Source organism: Phyllobates terribilis, unplaced genomic scaffold, assembly GCF_046119375.1.
Source record: "Phyllobates terribilis strain yellow unplaced genomic scaffold, ASM4611937v1 Scaffold_9__5_contigs__length_417890890, whole genome shotgun sequence".
Taxonomy (NCBI): Eukaryota; Metazoa; Chordata; class Amphibia; order Anura; family Dendrobatidae; genus Phyllobates; species Phyllobates terribilis.
Window position 1 is genome coordinate 276,908,521 of NW_027362769.1, and position 27,719 is coordinate 276,936,239.

Sequence of the window (27,719 nt, forward strand, 5' to 3'; positions counted from 1 at the left end):
ATCAATATTACATGGCCATTAATCTCTGTTATTTAAACCACACTGAATTAGTGCTGCCGTTTACTTGTCCTCAGCTACTCAGACTTTGTGGGTTTCGGATCTTGGTTACTGGCTGATCAACCTCCTGATCAGATTCAGTCTATGAATCCTCAGTTTCATCTTCCTCATTTATTGGTCTCATATACAACATCTGTAATCATATTAGATGGCAGCTCAAAAACAGACAAAGCCCACAGCTCATTTAATAGCTTATGGACTTCTTTCAATTTCAAGCTCTTTTGTAGGCTTCTGGTTTTCCTGGTCTTCACTTCCATTCATGGAAGAAAATGAACATGTTGCGGCGGTAGCTTTGGAAGGACTGTTTGATTTTTTTTTTCTTTATCTGTACCACAAATAGCATAAATAGAACAGATGCTTCTTAGTTCCAAAACCGTTTGGGGGGAGACAGAAGAACCTACAAATGTAGTGATATTCAGATGGTGATCATATAATATATAGAGTACTCCCAAAACAGAGTCCATTTTTTGTTTCTTTTCCAACATTCCTACTGTAAAATTGTCCCATTTTTTTCAGAAGCAGGCTCCAATATTAACAAGTTTAAACTTTGGGAAATTGCTCTAGTAAGTGATCATCTTTCTGCTTGTCTCCAGTTATTTGGATCCGGGAGGGGGAGTTGGGGGGACGGGACTCTGAGCATCATGCAGCTGGTTGTAAAAACAACAAATCAGATCTTTTAGTTCTTAATTTAGCTCAGATATTAAACTCACTAGACACACTTGCTGTCGATTCTGAGACAAAAGTTTCATCCATCACGGCAATGGCTTGAGCAGCCTTGTACTGTAAAGTGAAAAGAGCCCCCAGCTTTCCTTTTAAAGCACTCAGCTGCTCTTGTTGCTCTAACATCCCTGTCAGTAGTGCATTCTATTTTGTCATAGAGAGAGAGAGGGACAGAGAGAGGGGGACAGAGAGAGGGGGACAGAGAGAGGGGGACAGAGAGAGGGGGACAGAGAGAGGGGGACAGAGAGAGGGGGAAAGAGAGAGGGGGACAGAGAGAGGGAGAAAGAGAGAGAGAGAGAGGGAGAGAGAGAGGGAGAGAGAGAGGGAGAGAGAGGTCCCAGAATCCCAATTTTCATTCAGAAATCAAGGTCCCAGAGTCTGGAGGAAGAGTGGAGAGGCCACAATCCAAGCTGCTTGAGGTCTAGTGTGAAGTTTCCACAATCAGTGATGGTTTGGGGAGCCATGTCATCTGCTGGTGTAGGACCACTGTGTTTTATCAAGACCAAAGTCAGCGCAGTCGTCTACCAGGAAATTTTAGAGCACTTCATGCTTTCCTCTGCAGACAAGCTTTTTGGAGATGGAAATTTCATTCTCCAGCAGGACTTGGCACCGGTCCAAACTGCCAATAGTACCAATACCTGGTTTAAAAACATCAGTATCACTGTGCTTGATTGACCAGCAAACTCACCTGACCTTAACCCCATAGAGAATCTATGGGGTCTTGTCAAGAGGAAGATTTAGACACCAGACCCAACAATGCAGACGAGCTGAAGGCTGCTATCAAAGCAACCTGGGCTTCCATAACACCTCAGCAGTGCCACAGGCTGATCGCCTCCATGCCACGCCGCATTGATGCAGTAATTGATGCAAAAGGAGCCCCGACAAAGTATTGAGTGCATTTACTGAACATACATTTCAGTAGGCCATCATTTCGGATTTTAAAAACATTTTTTAAGCTGTTATAAAGTATTCTAATTTATGGAAATAATAACTTTTGTGTTTTCATTGGCTGTAAATCATGATCATCAACATTAAACAGAAATAAACACTTGAAATAGATCACTCTGTTTGTAATGACTATATAATATACGAGTTTCACTTTTTGTATTGAAGAATTGAAATAAATTAACTTTTTGATGATATTCTAATTTAGTGAGATGCACCTGTATGTGTAGAGAAACTTGTCACTCAAGGTAATTTGAAAATCTTTAACACTTTAATGGCAATAAATTAGTACAATGAGACAGACAAATCGGTCTAGCAAGACCTTCATCACTGTACACGTTGCTTTAACCACTTCACGCCAGAGCCTGTTTTTGCCTTCATGACTGGGCCAATTTTTTCAATTCTGACCACTGTCACTTTATGAAGTAATTACTCTGGAACACTTCAACGGATTCCCCTGATTCTGAGATTGTTTTTTCGTGACATATTGTACTTCATGATAGTGGTAAAATTTCTTCTATATCACTTGCGTTTATTTGCGAAAAAAATCGGAAATTTGGCGAAAATTTTGCAATTTTCAAACTTTGAATTTTCATGCCCTTAAATCAGAGAGATATGTCACACAAAATAGTTAATAAATAACATTTCCCACATGTCTACTTCACATCAGCACAATTTTGGTACCAACATTTTTTTTGTTAGGAAGCTATAAGGGTTAAAAGTTGACCAGCAATTTCTCATTTTTCCAACAAAATTTACAAAAACATTTTTTTAGGGACCACATCTTATTTGAAGTGACTTTGAGGGGCCTTTATGACAGAAAATACCCAAAAGTGACACCATTCTAAAAACTGCACCCCTAAAGGTGCTCAAAACCACATTCAAGAAGTTTATTAACCCTTCAGGTGTTTCACGGGAATTTTTGGAATGTGGAAGAAAACAATGAACATTTAACTTTTTTTCATAAAAATTTTACTTTAGACCCACTTTTTTTATTTTCACAAGGGTAACAGGAAAAAGTGGACTACACAATTTGTAGTGCAATTTCTCATGAGCACGCTGATACCCCATATGTGAGGGAAAACCACTGTTTGGGCGCACTGCAGGGTTCGGAAGGGAAGGAGCCCCATTAGACTTTTTGAATGTAAAATTTGTTTGAATAATTAGCGGACGCCATGTTGCGTTTGGAGAGCTCCTGATGTGCCTAAACAGTGGAAACCCCACACAAGTGACACCATTTTGGAAACTAGACCCCTTAGGGAACTTATCTAGATGTGTGGTGAGCACCATGCACCCCCAGGTGCTTCACAGAAGTTTATAATATTGAGCCGTAAAAATAAAATTTTCACATTTTTCCCACAAAAAATGTTTTTCATTCCCTAATTTTGCATTATCATAAGGATAACAGGAGAAATTGCACCATGAAATTTGTTGTGCAATTTCTCCTGAGTACACCGATACCCCATATGTGGGCGAAAAACCACTGCTTTGGTGAACGACAGGGTTCGGAAGAGAAAGGAGCGCTATGTTGGCTGGGATAGGTTCAGACACCATGTCACATTTGAAGAGTCGCTGACATGCCGAAACAGCAGAAACCCTTACAAGTGACCCCATTTTGTAAACTACACCTCTCAAGGAATTCATCTAGGGAAGTAGTGAGTATTTTTTAATTTATACCATTGGGCAGTGAAGAAAACAATTATATTTTTACCACAAAAAATGTTTTATCCTCATATTTTACAGTTTCACACAGGGCAATGGGTAAAAATGGTGCCGAAATGTGTCACACAATTTCTTCTAAAAGTGGCAATACCCCATATATGTGGCTGTATCGTACCGCTTAGCCATACGGCGAGATCTGGGAGGGACGGAGTGCTATTTGACAATTGGAGAACAAATTATTGTAGAATAGGCATTTGGATTTGGGAGCACAACATTTTCTGAATTTCTTTTGGGGGGCAAGGGCCATTTCGCTTTTCCAGAGCCTTTCTGCTACCAGTAACTTGGAAGTCCCTTATATTTTTAACACATAACGGACCTGAGTGGGGACTAGCTTTTTTTTGAGGACTGAGTTGAAGCTTTTATTGGGAACATTTTACGTAACATTTATCCGGCGCTCTAGGCTGAGCACTTACATCGGGGTTTCCATCTAAATTTCCAAGTGATGTAATTCAGATGAAACCCCTGCGGGATCCATTCACTGTAATGAGGCAGCAGAGTTACTCTGGACTCCGTCTGGCCTCTGTTTAGCGGTGTCCTTTTTTTCAGAAGTGCACAAAACTGTGGCCAACCGCACTTTTATGCACGCCTAAAACAAATGACACCGTGGGATCACAGGCCAGATGGCATCCACAGTGGCCTATATCTGCCTCATTACAGGGAATCTTCCGTCATGGGTTCCGTCTGAATCACATATTTCAGAGATTTACACGGAAACTCTGGTGTAAGTTGCTCAGCGCAGCGCGCAGGATAAATGTGAGCAGAGCCTTACTGCGATCTTTGGGAGACATAATAAACAAATCAGTAGCAGGTGAAGAATTGGTTTTATTTATTTTTTACGCCGTTCATCGTGCGGTATAAGTGATGAGATTACTTTATTCTTTGGGTCGGTGCGATTACAGAGATACCAGATTTATATCGGGTTTTTATGACTGACAGCTGTCACACACTAAAAGACACTTTTTTTTGCAAAATCTAGTTTTTGCATCGCCATATTTTGAGAGCTATAATTTTTCCATATTTCGGCCGACAGAGTCATGTTACGGCTTGTTTTTTGCTGGGCGAGTTGACATTTTTATTGGTACCATTTTTGGGTACGGGACATTTTTTGATCGCTTTCTATTCCGTTTTTTGTGAGGTAAAATTAAAAAAAACCAACAATTCAGGAATTGTTTTTTGAGGTTTTTTTTTATGCCGTTCTGCATGTGGTAAAAGTGTTAAGGCAGTATTATTCTTCGGGTCAGTACGTTTACAGCGATACTACACTTACTGTATTTTTTTTTTATGTTTTGGCGCTTTTACACAATAAAACAATTTTATAGAAAAAAAATTTTTGCATCGCTTTATTCTGAGCACTGTAACTTTTTTATTTTTCGGCTGATGGAGCTGTATGGCAGCTTTTTTTTGCGGAACAAGATGACGTTTTCAGCGGTACCATTTTTGTTTCCATTTTGCTTTTTGAATGCATTTTTTCCACTTTTTGTTTGGTGATATGATGAAAAGGCATACTTTTTTGCTCCGTTTTATATTTATTTTTATTACGGCGTGCACAGAAGGAGTTAATTTGTGTGACAGCTTTATAGATCGGGTTGTTTCGGACGCGGCGATACCAAATATGTGTACTTTTTTTGTTTTTTGTATAAATATACGGATTTATTGGTTTAATATTTTATTTATTTATCTTTATTTATTTTGTGATTCTTTTTAACAGTTTGAAAACATTTTTTGAGACTTTTTTTTTTACATTTTTACTTAGTCCTGTATGGGACATTAATTTTTATTTTTCTAATCACTGTTCTCATGCAATGCAATAGCCATGTATTGCATTGCATGAGAGCTTTGCTGACAGTTTCACACTGTCTGTGTCTCCTGCTAGACTTCAGCTGCAGGCTGAGCCTAGCAGGACACCATATATGGCAGATCCGGAGGCGGTCATGTGACCTCCGGCTGCCATGACAACTGCAGGTCCTGTAAGACATCAGGGGGCCGTCGGAGAGGTAAGTGGACGACCCCCTCTCCTCTCACTATCTTCTACATGCCGCGATCACTATAGATCACTGCATATAGAAGATAGCAAAGGGTTAACATCATTGTGACCTGATCCAATCACGTCCAGATGATGTCCCCTGTCAGAACTGTCGCTCTGCACCGCACCCGCAGCGTTTACAGGACCCTGGGGGTCCTGAGGGCTGCGGGACCACCGACCGTTCATAAACATCGGCGCTGCACAGAGCCCAGGCAGCACCGACGTTTATGTACAGTGGGCGGTCTGGAAGTGGTTAAGAAAATTTGACGCATAGAGAAGAATGTAGTATCCAGCAGAAAAAGTAACCAAATATTTACTCCGGTTTGTGAAGCGTAGGCTATGTGAACGCAGCTTAACTTTCACCGCTGGTTCTATGGTGCCAAACTATAAAGATAGAAAGGAGAATTGATGTAAGCATACCTGTGTGTGATTAAGTCCTGCAGAGTGTGGTGCTCAACCCGACAAAAATACGCACTGAAACGCGTGTCAGGGTGAGCGCCACCCTCTGCAGGAATTAATCACACCCAGGTATGCTTACATCAATTTTCCTTTCTATCTATGATTGATTCATGCTCTATAGACTGACACTAGGTGATGGGCTGTGCAATTTTTGACACATTGATGTGCAATATAATTGTAAATAATATAGTGACTATTTAAATGGCTCTGGGTTTGTGCAATCATTTACAGCATACTATATGCTTACACAGGATTTGCCATACATATAGATGTGCAATATATTTAATACTAATACCAGGCTATTGGGTTTTGTGCAATTACTTATAGCATACTATAGGCCCAAGTATTATTTGACATATATATTAGCTATTCAACAAATAATAACACACCAACTCCGGCCAGTAGATAAGGTACTAAAAATTTGGAAAAGGCATGCAGCATATGTCCCATCAAATTAACACATCGGCACCAACAATCATATCAACAATAACAATTTCTGACAATCAATTAATTTGGTGTTAGTCCTGCCAACATTGTGTTTACCCCTTGTTGGGTCTGTTTTGTCATTCTTTATTTAATAAGTATGTGCGAGCGCGCGCTCAATTCTCTCTTTTTTGCCACCACGTACCCACTGACAAAATATAGTACATCTTATCTTTTATTAGCTTGTACTATTAAGACAAAGTTTAATTAACTGTAATAGACCTCACCAGGTGTTCTGTTTGCCCCTGGTGACAACTAGAAGTGACATATTTATTAATTCACTATTAATTAACTATTTTTATTAAATAATTCCAATTAAAAACAAGAAAAAAGGTGCAAGAAAGCAAGTGCAGGACCTACCAAAAGTAATATAAAGGCGATCTAATGTAAATTCAACACTAATTATAGTTACAAGCCACGTTCAATTCAAAATACGGTTTCCGAATTTCATTATATTACACATTTGCCAATTGGCCTATATGATTTATACTAAAGAAAAATCCCAATAGGTAACTGTGGTGCTGAATTAAAGCAAACACTTCATTTGAAGGGGTTAATCATACAATGTCGCAGGCTTGCTAACACAATTAGATGCAATATATAATCAGAATTCCATGAAACAAATGCCGTAATACAGAGTCATTAATTATCACCTGGAAAGATCACATAGTAAGCTTCTCTAATTAATCCAGCACAAGTGTGTCCTTGAATTAAGACCATGAGAATATAGCCCAGTGCCTGCCACCTAAAAAGGTACAGCAGATACTCAGGAAAGTTTAAAGTAAAGTTCTCTTTGAAGCAAAAAAAATAAATAATTATCCTCTAATGTGTCTATATCCTTTAAGACCTCCTTTACATATACTTAACAGTTTGTGTCTTTTTTGTGCTTGTAAAAAAAATAAAAAAACTCCAGTATTTTTCCCTACATTTCCAAAATTCTATTTTTATTGAAAGGTTAAATAATTTTCAATTACAAAAAAAAAAAAAAAAAAAGAATAACTAGGACAATATCAGCATCAATATAAATCATAGAATATAAGTATAACGTCCAATAAAACATCAAGTTATAGGAAGAAAAAGGAGGGAAGGGAACATTTTAGGCCATCAGTATTACAGTTAGGAAGTTACTAAAATCCAATGGAAGCCATACATGGTGCAGCTAGGCGCGAACCAACGCATACCACAATCCGGACAGAGAAGAAACGCTCCGGAGAAAAGGGTGGGTCACATCAGTCTGATGCAAGACGGTAGGCATCGGATTCCTGGAATTCAATCCACTCTCTCCAAGTCTCACAGTATCTATCACAGTCAGTGGGGGATTGGGCAATCAAATGTTCCATCCTATTTAGAAGAGCTATTTCAGAGAACAACAACTCCAGAGTAGGTGAAGTACTTTTCCAGTGACAAGGAATGAGATCCTTAGCAGCCTGTATAAGTTAGCTTATTAAAGACCTTTTGAATCTGGTGAAACTAGTTAGGATCATAAATAACAAAAGAGATTTCAGGAGAGTGGGCCACAGAGAAGACATTTTTTTTAATAGTCTGAATTACCTGAGTCTAGAAACCTCTTATTATGGGACAGCTCCACCAAAGGTGTGTCATCGTCCCCTCTTCCACTCCACATCTCCAGCATTTATCTGATACTGTGGGAAACCACTTATGAAGTAATCCGGGAACCAGGTACCATCTGGAGATGATCTTAAAGGAGGTCTCTTGAGCTTTTATTGCAATTGACATTTTGTGCGCAAATTGAAAACATTTAGCCCATTGTGAGTCTTCAAAAGATTTACCCAGTTCTCTTTCCCATGCATCGCAATAGGGTGGTCTGATAGCTATAGTATGGGCTATTAGGTGTCTATAGAGCAATGAGATGGAGTGCAAGGGTGGAGACGATGACCGGCACAGTTTTTCAAAATTTGTAAGATCCCTACTGAGCCATCTATCTTTTCAAACATGGGAATAGAAATGTTGCAATTGTCTATAGTCATAGTCGGCTCTTGGAGGGATAGAGCAGTCTTGAAATATCTCGTTGAGGGGTATTAAAGATGCGTTAGATAGTACATGAGCAAAGTGAAGAGGGTGATACTTACTTCTACCCAGAAATCGATTGGAAGGTAGTCCCAGTAAGAAGGTGGGATTGTCTGAGATTGGGTAGATTTTCTTATTGTCGCGACGTAGGGATAGGATTGTGCAATATGTGCTGTAGGATTGTTGAGAGGGTTTATGGACTGAGGGATGTGGGTTAGAGGGGAGTATAGTTAATACTCTTCTACATATAGTTTGTGCTATATGTACCCAAAGCTTCCCATGTTGAAGGTGAAAATAATCGAGTATTCTGGCATGGACTGCCGCCATGTAGCATTTTGTACAATCTGGAAGACCAAGGCTTCCATCTGTTTAGACCTGACTAATATATCACCACGAATATGTGGACGACCAGTCGGCCAGATGAACTGGCAAAAGCCATTACGTAGATGTTTAGAAAAATTTAAAGGGATTCTGGTTGGGATAGTTTGAAAAGGGTAAAGCAGTCTAGGTAAAATATTAATTTTTTATATATTTACTCTGCCGAACCATGAGAAATCCTTCACAGTCCAACATGAATTAAGGTCCTTATGGACTTGACCAAGTAAGAGTTTGTAACCGAGGTCAAACAGTAAAGATACACATAAATAGTGATCTAAGTATTTTATACCCTGTGATGGCCAAGAAAAGGGAAAACTTGATTGGATGGTAGCCTGAGTGATAGTTGGCAAGGAAACGTTGAGCGCCTGAGATTTTGAAGTGTTTATTTTGAAATTGGACCATGTGCCAAAATGATCCACTTCTGCCATGATAGATGAAATTGACGTATGTGGGCTTGTAATGTAAAGAAGGACATCATCCGCAAAGGCGGAGCATTTATATTCCGTTTGCCCTATAGTGATATCTTTAATATCAGGGTTATCACGAATAGAAGATAGTAAATGCTCCATATACAGGAGGGGGGAGAGAGGGAACCCCTGTCTTGTTCCATTGGAGATTGTGAATGATGGGGATAGGGTTCCATTTATCTTTAATCTCGCTGAAGGGTTTCAATAGAGAGTCATTATTTTAGCTATAAAGCGTTCTCCTATATTGAGTTTTTTGAGGGAGTAAGGCTATGTGCCCACGACGCAGAAATGCTCAGGATTTTTTCCTGAGCGTTTCTGCATCTCCTTGGCAGAAAAAACGTATGCGGATTGTACATGCGTTTTTCCTGCCAGGGACATGCGGAAGTCAAGCGTTCTTCACTTGCATTTCCGCATGCGGGTTGACAAGCGCTTTCCAAGCGATTTTAGCATCACTCGGAAAGTGCTTGTCAACTTGGTCACACTATATAAATCCATGCAAACGGCATGGATTTATATACTGTGACCCGAGAGAATGTCAAAAAATAAAAAAATAAATGTATACTTATCCTCCGATGGCCCCCGCAGTCTTGATTTCCTCCATCCCGGCTGCCGGCAGCGGTAGAGTGAAGGACCTGCCGACGTCAGCGTCGCGTGACCGGTCACATGACTCTGACATCAGCGCAGGTCCTTCAGTCCATCGCGAACTGCTGCCAAGCAAGGAGGAGGGCAGCGTGGGCCGCCAGAAGGTAAGTATATATATATTTTTTTTTTTTTTTTTTTTTTTTTTACAGTTTTCATTGGTACCCCGGTCCGGAGGAGAGTCTCCTCTTCTCTAGACCTGGGTACCATCCGTACATTAGAACGCATGGATGGCGCATCTACTTATGCAGTGATGCGTAATCCATGCGGTCTAATGCAAGTCAATGGCGGCGAAAACGCAGCACTTCCGCAAAATAATTGGTAGTGCTGCGTTTTTTTCCGCAGCGGAAATGTACACGGCATGTGCACAGCACATGCAGATTATCATTGGGGAACATGGCAGGCCTTCTACCATGCATTTTTTAAGCGTTTCTGCAGCGTTTTTGCTGCTGCGGAAACGCTTAAAAAACGCATCGTGGGCACACAGCCTAATACATGGCTGACCATGATATTCTGCCAAACGTTTTTTCAGTGTGGAGTGAGAGTATTAAAGTATGTTTCTTGTTTGAGCGCAGTGAATGATATCAATGGTTTTTAGTGTGTTATCGCGGGCCTCTCTACCAACCAGGAATCCAACTTGGTCCAAATGAATATGGTTAGAGAGTAGGGGCTGGAGTCCATTTGCCAATATTTTTGGGTATATTTTTAAGTCTACATTCAGCAAAGAAATAGGCCTGCAATTTGAGCAATGGAGGGGGTCCCTACCAGATTTAGGGAGTAGTGTGATATGCGCCTCTGTAGTTTGGGAGGGAAATGGATTAACCCCTTTCTAGCCTGTGCCGTATTAGTACAGCACAGGCTAGCACTCCCGTTTCAGCTGACATGTGCCCACAACAGCAGCGGGTGGAATCGCGATTCACCTGCGGCTGTTAACCAGTTAAATGCCGCTGTCAATCTCTGACAGCGGCATTTAACTCGCGCTTCCGGGAAGTACGTTGTTAGCCCCGCCCATCGGTGACCCAGTCATGTGATTGCGGGTCACCGATGGGTTGGCATGAGAACCCGGGGTTTGGAACAGACCCCTGTGGTTGTCATGTCCTGATTGCTATGAGCGCCGCCCAGTGGACTGCGCTCATAGCACGTGAGCATTTCTGCTGCATACAGGGGATCTGCTCGTCCCCTGTATGCAGCAGAGCTGATCATTAAAGTGCTGCTCCTAGTCTCCTATGGAGACTACTGAAGCATACAAAAAGTAAAAAAAATAGTGTTTAAAAAATATTAAAGTTTTCTATATATTTTTTTTTATATCACCCCCTTACGCCCCATTCAAAAAAAAAAAACAACACATATACATATTTGGTATCTTCGCATTCAGAATCACCTGATCTATCAATATAAAAAAATAATCCCATCGGTAAACGGCGTAACAAGAAAAAAATTCTAAACGCCAGAATTACGTTTTTTTGGTTGCCGCATCATTGCAATAAAAAGCAATAACGAGCGATTAAAATATCGTATCTACCCCAAAATGTTATCGATAAAAATGTCAGCTCGGGGTTAAGCCCTCACTCAGCCCCAGTTCCTGAAAAATGGAGACGCTACGGGTCTCGGAAAATGGTGGAGAATAATAATGGCAGGTCAGTTTTAGCATTCAGTGAACGTGGCAAAAAAAAAAAAAAAACTGCCCTCACACGGCCATATTGACCGAAAAATAAGAACGCTATGGCTCTGGGAGAGCAAAAAACTAAAACGGAAAAACGGAAAATCCCAAGGTTGTTAAAGGGTTAATGTTGGTAGAATGGTTGAACAATGATAATATAAGGGGGGCGAGAAGGGGAAGGAATGTCCTGTAAAATTTAACAGTAAACACGTTGGGTTTGGGACTTTTTCCGCTCGCCAATGATAGGACCGCTGAGGATAACTCAGAATCTGATAGGGGTTCATCCATCAAGGATGCTGAAAATGTATCTTCAGAAAAAGGCGCAGCATTTTCAGGTGAGGGTATATTGGCCGGAGGGCCATCTAAGTTATATAGGTTAGTATAATATTTATGAAATTGTGTGGAGATCTCGTCTATTGTGTGTAAAATATGGCCTACTGCATTTTTTATTTTGGGAATATGGTTTTGGGATTGTTGAGCTATCAGTCCTCTAGCTAACATATGGCCACATTTGTTAAAAAAATTCATAGAATGTCCTATGACAAACCTGAAGTGAACATCTATGGGCTAGATCTAATAATTTCTTAGCTTCTAGTCAAGCTGTTAATAATTCTCCTAGTGGTGCTGGGGCAAGAGCCTGTTTATGAGCAAGTTCTAGAGTCTCCACCTTACGAATGGCTAGTGTGATCTTTTCTGCTCTATCATGTTTCAGTCGAGAGACAAGTTTTATAAAGACGCCCCTTAGCACACACTTCAAAGCTTTCCATTTTATTGTGGGAGAGGAGGAGTCTAATTCATGGTCCCGCCCGAAATGTGATATGGTATCGGCCACATCCTGAGTGCAAACCGTATCCAGAAGTAGGGATTCGTTAAATTTACATGTCCATCCTGACTTGGAAAGTGAAGGCATGACAAGAGAACAAAACACAAGAGAGTAATCAGACCATAACATAGTTCCTATGTCAGTCTCTGGGAGCCATGACAAAGCATGATGTTGCACCAGAATATAGTCGATTCTGCTATATAAGTCATGAGGAGGAGAATAGAAAGACAGATGGGTGTGTGAGCCTCCATATATCACAGAGTTGTAGTTTGAGAAGTGCGTGTTTTACTTTTTGAATAGTTGCGTATGATAAAGATGCTTTTCCTGTCGAGTTATCTAAGGTAGGGTCTAATGTCAGATTAACATCACCGCATAGGATATAACTGTTCCTTTGACAATCGGTACTACCTTATCTATCAAATCTATGATAAATTGGGCCTGACCTTGATTAGGAGCATATGTATTAATAATGGTGAAAATTCTATCTCCTATTCTTATAATAAAAATCATATATTTAGAATTGAGGAAATCGACATTGTCAATGATCCCATGTGTTAAGTTTTTGTGAATAAGAATGGCCACGCCTTTGCTTTTGGCAAGGGTATTGTTGCTAAGGTACCAATGGGTGTAATATTTATTTTTACAGATGGTGGTGTGGTGTTCCTTAAAATGGGTCTCCAGTAGGCAGGCAATCTGGACCTTTTTCTTATGAAGAAGTATAAGAATGTGGGCCCTCTTCTCCGGTACGGTACGTTCAGCCCCCTTACGTTGAAGGAGTCAAGATTAAGTGTTGCCATAGACTTAATGCCCCACGTGGTCCAACGCCCTCCACACTACTCTGGAAACCAAAGGAAAAATATAACTCATTCATTTCTGAGAACTGTAATTAGAACATTAATTGGAACATAAGGGTTATCAGTATATGAACTAGCTAAGGCTGGGGACCAGATAGAAATACAGTAGACTCTGCTGATGTTATAATATTTGGAACTTGAGAAGTATTCATTTCTCTGCCAGGACTTGTTAAATCAAAGTCTGTGTCAGGGTTATCTGATGTCCTGAGAGGTAGAGATTTTATTCCATTCTGTATGTAGGATCTGTTATTATGTGCCCCTTTCTGTCCTGTGAGTTAGGCTATGTGCCCACGATGCAGAAACACTCCGGATTTTTTCCTGAGCGTTTCTGCATCTCCCTGGCAGAAAAAACGCATGCCAGGGACAAGCGGAAGTGAAGCGTTCACATGCATTTTTGCATGCGGGTTGTCAAGCGCTTTCCAAGCGATTTTAGCATCACTTGGAAAGTGCTTGACAACTTTGCATGAATTTATATAGTGTGACCCGAGAGAATGGTAAAAAATAAAAAATAATTATACTTAGCTTCTGATAGCCCCAGTGTCTTTATCCGATGTGTCCTGGCTTGCCGGCAGCTCGCGGTACACTAAAGGACCAGCCGACGTCAACAGTCGCGTGACTCGTCAAATGACTAAATGACGTCATGGCAGGTCCTTGAGTCCACTGCGAGCTGCCGGCAAGCCAGGACGCATAAGATAATGACACCGGGAGCCATCAGAAGGTAAGTAAAATGTATATTTTTTATTTCATTATTCTTTTTTTTTTTTTTTTTTACAGGTACTATAGTACCCGGGTCCGGAGGAGAGTCTCCTCTTCTCCAAACCCGGGTACCATCCGCACATTGAAACGAATGGATTCCGCATGTACAGATGCAGTGATGCGGATTCAATTCGTTCCAATGCGAAAACGCTGTGCTTCCGCAAAGTAATTGGCAGTGCTGCACATTTTTCCGCAAAGACAATCCGCAGCAGAAATTTCCGCAGCATGTGCACAGCACACGCGGATTATCATTGGGGAACATTGCAGGCCTTCTACCATGCGTTTAAGCGTTTCTGCAGCGGAATTGCCGCTACGGAAACACTTAAAAACGCATAGTGGGCACACAGCCTTACACTGGCTGCCCTCTAAAGCCAGAACCTGCAGAGGAGGGAGGGGTGCCGGCTTTTCACCGAACTCCACATGTTTGATTTTGCAGTAAGGCACTGACAGGGAGGGGAGGGGTTTCCTGTGGCTATCTGTGGCATGGTGAGCAGGGTTATCCCCATCCATCTTAGTGAGATATGGAGTCTCGGGTGTTCGGGGGAGGAGGGAATTTGAATAGTTTTGCTGGCCTGTATCTCCTGGGTCACCGAGAGTTCAGCTGTCTCCTGTGTGTGAGGTGCTTCTGAACTGCTGCTTCTGAGTAGATAAGCCTGAATGTATCCTTGGGAGGCAGAGGAGGAATGGTAAGCTTTGGATGAGCTGTTATTTGTTTTCCCATGCTCTGTGTGCCAGTTGGACAGCTTTTTAAGATCTTGGAGTGGAGGAGCTCAGCACCACATGTGTTCACTGCTCCATGTCCATTTATGCCCCCCCCCCCCCACTTTCCCTACATTTTGTACAAAAGTTTCAAGTGTCATGCCATGTAAGGCTGTGTGTCATGGGTGTGTCGCCACGAAGATCGTCGCGACTACACAGCCTGACTTCTCGCAGCTGAGTTTTTGGTGCTTTGTGTTATTTGGTTGTGAGGGAGTTAATTCTCTCTCTCTCTGTGCTTGACGAGGTTCAGCCTCGCCCAGCTGCAGTTAATGCTGCAGTATTGGGATTCCTTTAAATACCTGCTGGTCTGATAGGGAAGTTGTCGGTGAAAGCATTTCTTGCAGACCTTCAGAGTGGATCGTTGTTTGGTGGAGTTTGGAGTGAGGAGTATGCGGTGTGGTTTGTTCCCTTCCTCCCTTTATCATTTATCTCCTAACCTGTTGTTGTTCCCTCTGTAATTGTGGTGTTAGTTTTTGTATGCAAGGTGGTTTTTGGTTTTCCCCTTGTACTGTCTCGTTTGTCTAGTACTGTGTTTTGGGCATTTTCTATCCTGTACCCCATTGTTGTTATCGGGGTCCTTCTCAGGACTAGATTACTTAGGTTCAGGGATATTCAGGAGTTTAGGGTTACGCTGGCGGCCTGGACCTCTGTACCATTAACAGTACCTCCAGGTTTAGGGATTAGTCAGGGCCCCCGTCTAGGGTCAGCTCAGGCCCCTGACCCCCTGTACGCTGAGACAGCGTGACACTATGTTCACATGTTGCATTTTTTTACGCAGGCAAAATCTTCTCGCTTGGCAGTAAAGAAGCAACATCAAAAAAGCAGATTTTGTTTTGGCTGCGTTTTTATGAATTATTATTATAGCGCCATTTATTCCATGGCGCTTCACATGTGAAAAAGGGGTATAATACAAGAACAATTACAATAATCTTGAACACAATGTGATGGCGACTGGTACAGGAGGAGCGAGGACCCTGCCCACGAGGGCTCACAATCTACAATGTACATTTGTATCTTGCGTAAGCTGATAAAGTTTAGAGCATAAAAAAAATTAAACACATTCAACTTCAGCAGGTTTTGGCACCAAAAACGTAGCAAAACCTGATACCTGCATTTCTGCACTACCCATTGCTTTGAATGGGTGAAAAATGCTGAAAAAAAGCTTAAAGAAGTGATCTGCTGCATTTGGCAAAAATGCATCTCTTTCATAAAATAGGAAAAAAAAACACAAGGTGTGTGCATGAGATTTCTGAAATCTCTGACTGTACTGTACAACGCAGATGAAAATTTGCATTAAAAAACACATCAAAATACACTGCAAAAATGCAACGAGTTAACATAGCCTTAAAAGGAAAGGTTTGTGATATATTTTATATTCCCTAAAATACTTTAACAAAATGTCTAGCTGCACAAACAGAAATCTCTCAATTACCATGACAGTGTAAAGCCACTGTATACAAAGAAATCTTATCTTACCTTATAAAGGCGCAGGATTGCTTTAATGCTTATATGTACAAATTGGGTTTGCTTCAGAAGGCTGCCGCCATAAAGTGCAACAAGTTCCTCATTGAAATTGATGCTAAAAACATCAAAATGATATTTATAATCAATATTCTCTGATTTTCGAAGAGCAATTGATCCGAGAGATCGAACTGAGGAAACAAAATGTAAGAAAAATTGTATAAGTACAACGCTTAATGGAGACTAAAAACATTTTCTTTCCTGTTGTACAACAATACTGGCAAGAAGTTCTCTTTGCAAATAAAGCACATCCATTCATGATGATTGCCAATATTCCTTTTATGGCGTTTCACACAGTCACCGTTTTATGGCATTGTAGAATAAGCCAAGTACAGGTGATCCACGTAGGGTGTAATAGTTGCTTGGCTATCTAATTGCCACTGCACACACAAGACTGGAAGAACCTTTGAGAAAAGCTGGGTTGTTTAGCCCACTCCTGCATGCATTCTGGGCCTTAGAGGCCAAAGCAAACAAAGACATTTTGCTATGATTCATTTAAGAGTCATACTTTTGTAGGATTTTTTTTCTTCAGGAGGAAAAGGGATATATTTTAGCGTCATTATATATTTTTTTCTTTAACTCTTTCATACCACAGCCTGTTATCACCTTCCTAACCCAGCCAAACTTTTCAATTCTGACCATTGTCACTTTATGTAGCAATAAATCTGGAATGCTTCAACATACTCCAGTGACTCAGATTGTTTTCTCTTGACACATTGTACTTCAGGACAGCAATACATTTAAGTCTACATGATTTGATTTTTTTCGGCAAATAAAAGTTTTACATAAATTGGCAATTTTTGAATATTTTTTTTTGGAAGGGCATAAAAATGCAGTCATACTACACAAAATAATTAACCCCATCATCCCGCAAGCCAGTTTTGACCTTCATGACCAGGCCAAATTTTACAATTCTGGAATGCGTCAATGGATCCCAGTGATTCAGAGATTATTTTTTTCGTGACATTGTACTTCAATTTAGCAATTTTCAAACTTTTAATTCTTATGTCCCCCTGCTGTTCTGTTCGGGTCTAGTATACGCTTATAATGTTCCGGTCAATTTTATTAAAGTCTTGATTTTTAGCAAATTTAAGTGTTTTATTTGAATATCTGTTGCATTATTATACTGTATGTGAACATGGTTGTTCATAAACAAATGAAATCAAAAAAGTAATTTATATTTTTTTTGTATCAAAAAATATTACATGGCCATATTGCAATATTCATGCATATTGCACATATAAAAAAATATTCTTTATATAACTATAAACTATAACTAATAAACTATGTACATTTAAAAAAAATAAATGAACGAAAAAAAAAGTTCAGTTTTTTCTATATAAAATGGTAAATAAAGGTTCATGGTGCTAAATTTACTGTTTGCATTTGTCACAAGTATGATTTACATGTCTTTTGCATAAGTACTTTGCACAACTGCAACATCACATTTGTTTTGTGATTACTTGATGTTGGACAGAAGGCGCATCGTTTCCGTTTTAGGCAGGTTGCATTGCTGGTAGAGGCTGTGGGTATCGTAGCAGTGCCGGTGGAAGCCATTGGTTCACTTTCTTTAGCATGTTGTTGGATCCTTTGGGCAATGGCTACCGCTCCATCATTTCTGGGTGTTACTTTTCTTTGTTCGATATGTGCCAACCAGTGATTTTCCCAACTCCTCTATAAAAATTCTTCTTTTATATGTTTTATTTTTGTTCCAATTTGGTTTTGGATGTATTGCACGCCATACCACGAATGCATTGTATGCCGACACATCAAGAATGTTGTAAAAAACAACCATTGGCCACAGATTTGTTTTGCATTTACAGGTTTAAGTGCCTATGAGTTGATCTAGAGTATCAACTGCCCCTTTTGTGGCATTGTAATGTAAAATCATGTCCGGCTTTCTGTCATCTTGATTACTGATTGCACTATCAGGGTAAGTGCCCATGATGCAGAGCGTTTTTGCCTTTCCCTGGCAGAAAAAACGCATGCAGATTTACATGCGTTTTTTCTGCCAGGGAGACGCGTTTTTTCAGCGTTTTCGCATGCGTTTTTTCAAGCGCTTTTCCAAACGACTTTGAGCATCACTTGCAAAAGTGCTCAACAAGTTGGTCATACAATATAAATCCATGGATTTATATTGTGTGACCAACTTAGATGCTTTAAATGATGCATCTATAGTGTATAAAAAAAAAAAAAAAGAATTAAAAAGTAAAAAATAAAACAAAGCTGTATACACACCTCTCCGGCGGCCCCCGGTCTCCTCCCGGCGGCGGCGATCCTCTCTCCTTGGCGTCCCTCAGTGTACAGTCACGGCCAAAAGTTTTGAGAATGACACCAAAATTATATTTTCACATGATCTGCTGGCCTCTGGTTTTTATTAGTGTTTGTCTGATGTTTATATCACATACAGAAATATACTTGCAATCATATTATGAGTGCCAATAGGTTATATTGACAGTTAGAATGAGTTAATGCAGCAAGATGATATTTGCAGTGTTGCCCCTTCTTCTTCAAGACCTCTGTAATTCTCCCTGGCATGCTCTCAATCAACTTTTGGACCAAATCCTGACTGATAGCAGTCCATTCTTGCATAATCAATGCTTGCATTTTGCCAGAACTTGTTGGTTTTTGTTTGTCCACCCGTCTCTTGATGATTGACCACAAATTGTCAATGGGATTAAGATCTGGGGAGTTTCCAGGTCATGGACCCAAAATCTCTATGTTTTGTTCCATGAGCCATTTAGTTATCACCTTTGCTTTATGGCAAGGTGCTCCATCATGCTGTAAAAGGCATTGTTGGGCGCCAAACTGCTCTTGGACGGTTGGGAGAAGTTGCTCTTGGAGGACATTCTGGTACCATTCTTTATTCATGGCTGTGTTTTTAGGCAAGACTGTGAGTCAGCCGATTCCCTTGGCTGAGAAGCAACCCCACACATGAATGGTTTCAGGATGCTTTACAGTTGGCATGAGACAAGACTGGTGGTAGCGCTCACCTCTTCTTCTCCGAATAAGCTGTTTTCCAGATGTCCCAAACAATCGAAAAGGGGATTCATCTGAGAAAATGACTTAGCCCCAGTCCTCAGCAGTCCACTCCCTGTACCTTTTGCAGAATATCAGTCGGTCCCTGATGTTTTTTCTGGAGAGAAGTGGCTTCTTTGCTGCCCTCCTTGAAACCAGCCCTTGCTCAAAGAGTCTCCGCCTCAGAGTGAGTGCAGAAGCACTCACACCAGCCTGCTGCCATTCCTGAGCAAGCTCGGCACTGCTGGTAGTCCGATCCCGCAGCTGAAACAGTTTTAAGATACGGTCCTGGCACTTGCTGGTCTTTCTTGGGCGCCCTGGAGCCTTTTTGACAACAATGGAAGCTCTCTCCTTGAAGTTCTTGATGATGCGATAGATTGTTGACTGAGGTGCCATCTTTGTAGCTGCGATACTCTTCCCTGTTAGGCCATTTTTGTGCAGTGCAATGATGGCTGCACATGTTTCTTTAGAGATAACCATGGTTAACTGAAGAGAAACAATGATACCAAGAACCAGCCTCCTTTTAAAGTGTCCAGTGATGTCATTCTTACTTAATCATGACTGATTGATCGCCAGCCCTGTCCTCATCAACACCCACACCTGTGTTAATGGATCAATCACTAAAACGATGTTAGCTGCTCCTTTTAAGGCAGGACTGCAATGATGTTGAAATGTGTTTTGGGGGTTAAAGTTCATTTTCTGGGCAAATATTGACTTCGCAAGTACAGTAATTGCTGTTAAGCTGATCACTCTTTGACATTCAGGAGTATATGCAAATTGCCATTACAAAAAATGAAGCAGTAAACTTTGGAAAAATTACTATTTGTCTCATTCTCAATACTTTTGGCCATGACTGTACTGGCAGGACCTGCGGTGACGTCATTTAGTCAGCTGATGGTAACGGGACCATCACCTGACCGCTAATGTCAGCGGTCGTGTGACCATCAGCTAATTAAATGACGGCATCCCGCGGTGTACTGGCAGGACGTGCGGTGACGAGGAGCGAGGATCAACGCCAGGAGGAGACCGGAGAGGTGAGTATACAGGTTTTTTTTTTATTTTTAAACTTTTTTTTTTTATTATTTCTTTTTTTCACCACGTGGTAGCCAGGGTGAAGAGGAGTTGTAGTCTCCTCTTCATCCTGGGTATCAACACGCACCGCGATTACGCCGCAAGTTCGCGGCCATTGAGTTTAATTGAAACACAGTAAATCCACATATACCTGTGGGTTTGCTGCATTTCAATGTTCCTGAACGGGCGCGAATTTGCGGCGTAATCGCGGTAGAAATGGTCATGCTGCATTTTGCAACGCAATGCGAATTCAGCACGCTGATTAGCGCATCATGTGCACAGCACATCCGAATTCACATTGCTTTGCATGGCAGACGGTTTTCCAAGCGTTTTCGCGGCCGTAAAAACGCTACGTGGGCACATAGCCTCATGGTGCATTGTGCTCATCAGAATGACCTGTTTGTGCTTTTGAGAACGTAAGAAACTATTGTTGAAAATGAGAAAATCTTTTAATTTACAATGTGAAATGTAGACAACTGAATTGAACTATTTCTATATGAACAGCAAGGTAAATAAGATCCAGCAAAAAAAATTAGCACATAACTCATAACATGCTGTATCGTAATTTGAAAATGTATGTATGTGTAAATTTGCATGGACCAAAGGACCTAAATAACTTGATAAATAGTAGTAGATGAAATATATAGTCCAAATGAGATTATAATTCCTCTATCTTACTCAAAAAATAGCCTTTTATACTAATCTCCAGCTATCAGTCATTTTTGACTGAACAGTACAAGTGTAAAAAAAAAAGGAGCAAAAAGTAAACAAAAAAAAATACCCATAGCAAGAACCCCTCAAATGAGGAAAAGTCAATTAACCACAAGTTTCAGAACCGCATAATGAATGTGTTAAAAAATATAAAATTTCAAATTCAGTTATTTTGGAGCAAACAGAATAGCAGGGTTAAACCAAAAGAATTATGTGACACAAATAGTCAATAAACATTTACCACATGTATAAGTTAAATCCAAATCATTTTTAAACAATTTTTTTTTGTTAGGAAGTTAAAAGGGTTCAAAGTTGACCAGCGATTTCTCATTTTTCCAACAAAATTTACAAAACCATTTTTAATTAGGGACCATATCACATTGACTTTAGGGGGCCTATACATCAGAAAATACCATAAAACTGACATTCTAAAAACTGCACCCCTGAAAGTCCTCAAAACCACATTCAATTAGTTTACCAACCGTTCAGATGCTTCACAGGAATTAAAGCAATGTGGAAGGAAAAAAATTAACATTTTACTTTTTTTTCACAAAAATGTTACTTCAGCCCCAATTTTTTTATTTTCACAAGGGTAACAGGAGAAAATGGACCCAAAAATTCTTGTGCAATTTCTCAGGAGTACAACGATACCCCATATGTGAGGGAAAAACTACTATGTGTGGGGGCACGGCAAGGCTCGGCAACGTACAAGCGGGACACCAGATGGAGCAGGTAATGCTGACGAAATCTGAAACCTCTACATCATACTCTAAAACAGTTACATAACAAATCATCAATTTATAAACGTATGCACTATCGGATATTGCAAAGTCTGTACTAACTCGTGACTAAAATCTCTCTCCTATGAATATCCTGGATAAATTCACTCTTAAAAGATCTATATTTATTTTTCACACAACTTGTTTTTAAACTTTTATGTCACCAGCCTTCTATCATTGATAATCTACCAGATGATGAGAGATAAACATTTTGTGATTTAATAGAGCTTCTGCAAGAGACTGAAAATCCAGGTTCAAGAAGATTTACTGGCAGATTGCCATCACAAGCAACACCATCTTTATCATTATTTCCAGTGGTACAGATTTTTTTCGATTCTCTCTGCAGACACCTCAAAAAGCTGAAACTGGACCCCAAAAAAAAACAATAATCTGAATAGAGACGAACGGGATGTCGTAAGAAAATTGGATGCCAATAAGGACTTCCTCTGAGAGGTTGATAAAGGACAACAGGCCATATCACAATGCCACCTCCTTTATGTCAAAGAGGCAATGTGACAATTGAAGAATTTGCCTTGTTACTGTTCCATTCACAAAAAAACCTTGTCTATATATATATATATATATATATATATATATATATATATATATATATATATATATATATATATATATATATATATATATATATATATTATTATAATATAATTTTATAATATATATTGATATATATATCTCTACACAGTACAGACCAAAAGTTTGGAAACACCTTCTCATTTAAATATTTTTCTGTATTTTCATGACTATGAAAATTGTACATTCACACTGAAGGCATCAAAACTATGAATTAACACATGTGGAATTATATACTTAACCAAAAAGTGTGAAACAACTGAAAATATGTCTTATATTCTAGGTTCTTCAAAGTAGCCACCTTTTGCTTTGATGACTGCTTTGCACACTCTTGGCATTCTCTTGATGAGTTTCAAGAGGAAGTCACCGGAAATGGTCTTCCAACAATCTTGAAGGCGTTCCCAGAGATGCTTAGAACTTGTTGACCCTTTTGCCTTCACTCTGCGGGTCCAGCTCACCCCAAACCATCTCGATTGGGTTCAGGTCTGGTGACTGTGGAGGTCAGGTCATCTGGCGTAGCATCACATCACTCTCCTTCTTGGTCAAATAGCCCTTACACAGCCTGGAGGTGTGTTTGGGGTCATTGTCCTCTTGAAAAATAAATGATGGTCCAACTAAAACGCAAACTGAATGGAATAGCATGCCGCTGCAAGATGCTGTGGTTGCCATGCTGGTTCAGTATGCCTTCAATTTTGAATAAATCCCCAACAGTGTCACCAGCAAAGCACCCCCACACCATCACATCTCCTTCTCCATGCTTCACGGTGGGAACCAGGCATGTAGAGTCCATCCGTTCATCTTTTCTGCGGCGCACAAAGACACGATGGTTGAAACCAAAGATCTCAAATTTGGACTCATCAGACCAAAGCACAGATTTCCACTGATCTAATGTCCAGTCCTTGTGTTCTTTAGCCCAAACAAGTCTCTTCTGCTTGTTGCCTGCCCTTAGCAGTGGCTTCCTAGCAGCTATTTTACCATGAAGGCCTGCTGCACAAAGTCTTCTCTTAACTGTTGTTGAAGAGATGTGTCTGCTGCTAGAACTCTGTGTGGCATTGACCTGGTCTCTAATCTGAGCTGCTGTTAACCTGTGATTTCTGAGGCTGGTGACTCAGATAAACTTATCCTCAGAAGCAGAGGTGACTCTCGGTCTTCCTTTCCTGGGGCGGTCCTCATGTGAGCCAGTTTCTTTGTAGCGCTTGATGGTTTTTGCAACTGCACTTGGGGACACTTTCAAAGTTTGCCCAATTTTTCGCACTGACTGACCTTAATTTCTTAAAGTAATGATGGCCACTAGTTTTTCTTTACTTAGAATTTGTATTATGGCAAGAAAAAAACAGCCAACAGTCTATTCAGTAGGACTATCAGCTGTGTCTCCACCAGACTTCTGCACCACACAACTGATGGTCCCAACCCCATTCATAAGGCAAGAAATCCCACTTCTTAAACCTGACAGGGCACACCTGTGAAATGAAAACCATTTCCGGTGACTACCTCTTGAAGCTCATCAAGAGAATGCCAAGAGTGTGCAAAGCAGTCATCAAAGCAAAAGGTGGCTACTTTGAAGAACCTAGAATATAAGACATATTTTCAGTTGTTTCACACTTTTTTGTTAAGTATATAATTCCACATATGTTAATTCAGAGTCTTGATGCCTTCAGTGTGAATGTACAATTTTAACAGTCCTGAAAATACAGAAAAATCTTTAAATGAGGTGTGTCCAAACTTTTGGTCTGTACTATATATATATGCATAGATTATTAGTATAGACATAGTGTTTTTCTAAATGGGACATAAAGCGGTCGCAGATATATAGACGATATTTTTTGTCTATGGAACAGGACAGCGGAAACTCTTGAACTCTTCTATAAATCATCTCAACATATGGCCGAAACTCAAATTCACCAAAAACAGTGATCCTAAAAAGATTAATTTTTTAGAAAGCTATGGTCAATAAAGATACCAAAGGCAATTTACCCATAGATCTCTATGTCAAGAATACTAACCGTAACAACCTACTTCTATACCATAGTTGTCACCCTAGGGCAGTTAAGAGATCTAGCCAAATCTCACAATTAAAGAGGCTAAAAAGGATTGTCACCAACCCAGAGATTTGCTTCCTACGCCTAGGTGAGATGGAGACTAAGTTTATACAGAGAGGTTACCCTTGGAACCTACTTAATCGCTGTCATAGCCAATCACACTCAACACAGTTTAAAAGATGCACCTAGCAGGGTACTATTTGTACATATTTTTTCACCCCTTTCCCTACAGGTTGCACCAGAAAAATCTTAAGCATTGGCCCTTGTTACATAAGAGCTACCGGAATTCAAATTACCATTTTTACCTAGTTTCAGAAGGCCCAGTAATCTGTGTAATTAGTCACAGCGAACGTGGGATCAGCTCTTAAAAAAATCACGCAAACCTTCTTAAGCACACAAAGGAGAGGCATGCCGCCAATGTGCACAGTGTGCTAATATTCTGAAGGGTGACCAATCTCCCATCCTTGTACAGGAGCTGATATTTCTATACAGGACTTCACTTGTGACTCGAAATTTGTGGTTTATGCAATAAAGTGCCATTGTGGGAAGATCTATGCGAGTGAAACCACAAAATCTGTAAAGGATCGCATATCACAACATAAATCCGACATCCGTTGTGAAAAACATAATTACCGGTCTCACACAGTAGGTCACTCAATCGCTCAGATGAGGTTCTTAGTCTTAGATCAGATTCATCCATCCCAATAGAAGAGGGGGCAACCAGGACAGACGTCTCAAACTTAGGGAAGCATATTGGATTAATTTTTTACAGAGTATGGAACCAAAAGGCCTAAACAGGGAATATGATGTCTTGAGTTTTTTCTAATACATGTACTCAATTGTAAAAGTATATAATTCTGAGTCTCATCTTATATTCCCAGCAGTATTGAGCATAACTCTACCATCCAGAGGGGTATGATTTTTTTTCAATTATTCCTGATTTCTTTTAATTTTTCTTTATTTTTTGGTTTATTTTTTTACTTTTTTCATCTTTTATTTTTTAATTTTTTAGTTTTATTTTAACCACTTCGCACCAGAGCCTGTTTTTGCCTTCGTGACCGGGCCAATTTTTTCAATTCTGATCACTGTCACTTTATGAAGTAATTATTCTGGAACGCTTCAACGGATTCCCCTGATTCTGAGACTGTTTTTTCGTGACATATTGTACTTCATGATAGTGGTAAAATTTCTTTGATATCACTTGCGTTTATTTGTGAAAAAAATCGGAAATTTGGCGAAAATTTTGAAAATTTTGCACTTTTCAAACTTTGAATTTTCAAGCCCTTAAATCAGAGAGATATGTCACAAAATAGTTAATAAATAACATTTCCCACATGTCTACTTTACATCAGCACAATTTTGGAACCAAAATTTTTTTTTGTTAGGGAGCTATAAGGGTTAAAAGTTGACCAGCGATTTCTCATTTTTCCAACAAAATTTACAAAAACATTTTTTTAGGGACCATATCATATTTGAAGTCACTTTGAGGGGTCTTTATGACAGAAAATACCCAAAAGTGACACCATTCTAAAAACTGCACCCCTCAAGGTGCTCAAAACCACATTCAAGAACTTTATTAACACTTCAGGTGCTTCACAGGAATTTTCGGAATGTGGAAGAAAAAAATTAACATTTAACTTTTTTCACAAAAATGTTACTTTAGACCCAATTTTTTTTTTCACAGGGGTAACAGGAAAAAATGGACCCCAAAATTTTTTGTGCAATTTCTCTTGAGCGCGCTGATACCCCATATGTGAGGGAAAACCACTGTTTGGGCGCACAGCAGGGCTCGGAAGGGAAGGAGCGCCATTAGACTTTTTGAATGTAAAATTTGTCTGAATAATTAGCAGACGCCATGTTGCGTTTGGAGAGCCCCTGATGTTCCTAAACAGTGGAAACCCCCCACAAGTGACACCATTTTGGAAACTAGACCCCTTAGGGAACTTATCTAGATGTGTGGTGAGCACCTTGCACCCCCAGCTGCTTCACAGAAGTTTATAATATTGAGCCATAAAAATAAAATTTTCACAGTTTTCCCACAAAAAATGTTTTTCATTCCCTAATTTTGCATTATCATAAGGGTAACAGGATAAATTGCACCATGAAATTTGTTGTACAATTTTTCTTGAGTACGCCGATACCCCATATGTGGGGGAAAACCACTGCTTTGGTGTACGGCAGGGTTCGGAAGAGAAAGGAGCGCTATGTTGGCTGGGATAGGCAGCGGACACCATGTCACATTTGAAGAGTCGCTGACATGCCGAAACAGCAGAAACCCCCACAAGTGACCCCATTTTGTAAACTACACCTCTCAAGGAATTCATCTAGGGAAGTAGTGAGTATTTTTTAATTTATACCATTGGGCAGTGAAAAAAGCATAATTATATTTGTACCACAAAAAAATGTTTTACCCTCAGATTTTACATTTTCACACAGGGCAATGGGTAAAAATGGTGCCGAAATGTGTCACACAATTTCTTCTAAAAGTGGCAATACCCCATATGTGGCTGTATCGTACCACTCAGCCATACGGCGAGATCTGGGGGGGACGGAGCGCTATTTGACAATTGGAGAACAAATTATTGTAGAATAGGCATTTGGATTTGGGAGCACAAAATTTTCTGAATTTCTTTTGGGGGGCAAGGGCCATTTTGCTTTTCCAGAGCCTTTCTGCTACCAGTAACTTGGAAGTCCCTTATATTTTTAACAGATGACGGACCTGAGTGGGGACTAGCTTTTTTTGAGGACTGAGTTGAAGCTTTTATTGGGAACATTTTACGTAACATTTATCCGGCGCTCTAGGCTGAGCACTTACATCGGGGTTTCCATCTAAATTTCCAAGTGATGTAATTCAGATGAAACCCCTGTGGGATCCATTCACTGTAATGAGGCAGCAGAGTTGCTCTGGACTCCGTCTGGCCTCTGTTTAGCGGTGTCCTTTTTTTCAGAAGTGCACAAAACTGTGGCCAACCGCACTTTTATGCACGCCTAAAACAAATGACACCGTGGGATCACAGGCCAGATGGCATCCACAGTGGCCTATATCTGCCTCATTACAGGGAATCTTCCGTCATGGGTTCCAGCTGAATCACATATTTCAGAGATTTACACGGAAACTCTGGCGAAAGTGCTCAGCGCAGAGCGCAGGATAAATGTGTGCCGAGCCATACTGCGATCTTTGGGAGACATAATAAACAAATCAGTAGCAGGTGAAGA

At 40.2% G+C, this 27,719-nt stretch overlaps 1 protein-coding gene and 1 pseudogene across 2 annotated transcripts in view; both read right to left on the reverse strand.

The window, feature by feature from the left end:
* The window catches only part of PGAP1 (post-GPI attachment to proteins inositol deacylase 1), a 1,100,814-nt gene that overhangs the window by 1,001,158 nt on the left and 71,937 nt on the right, over window positions 1–27,719 (reverse strand). For both annotated transcript variants that reach the window (XM_073647815.1, XM_073647814.1), the window contains exon 3: window positions 16,250–16,425. In XM_073647815.1, the coding sequence (XP_073503916.1) occupies window positions 16,250–16,425 (176 nt within the window). The remainder of the gene's footprint in view (window positions 1–16,249; window positions 16,426–27,719) is intronic.
* Window positions 71–5,317, reverse strand: LOC141162716 (pericentriolar material 1 protein-like; annotated as a pseudogene).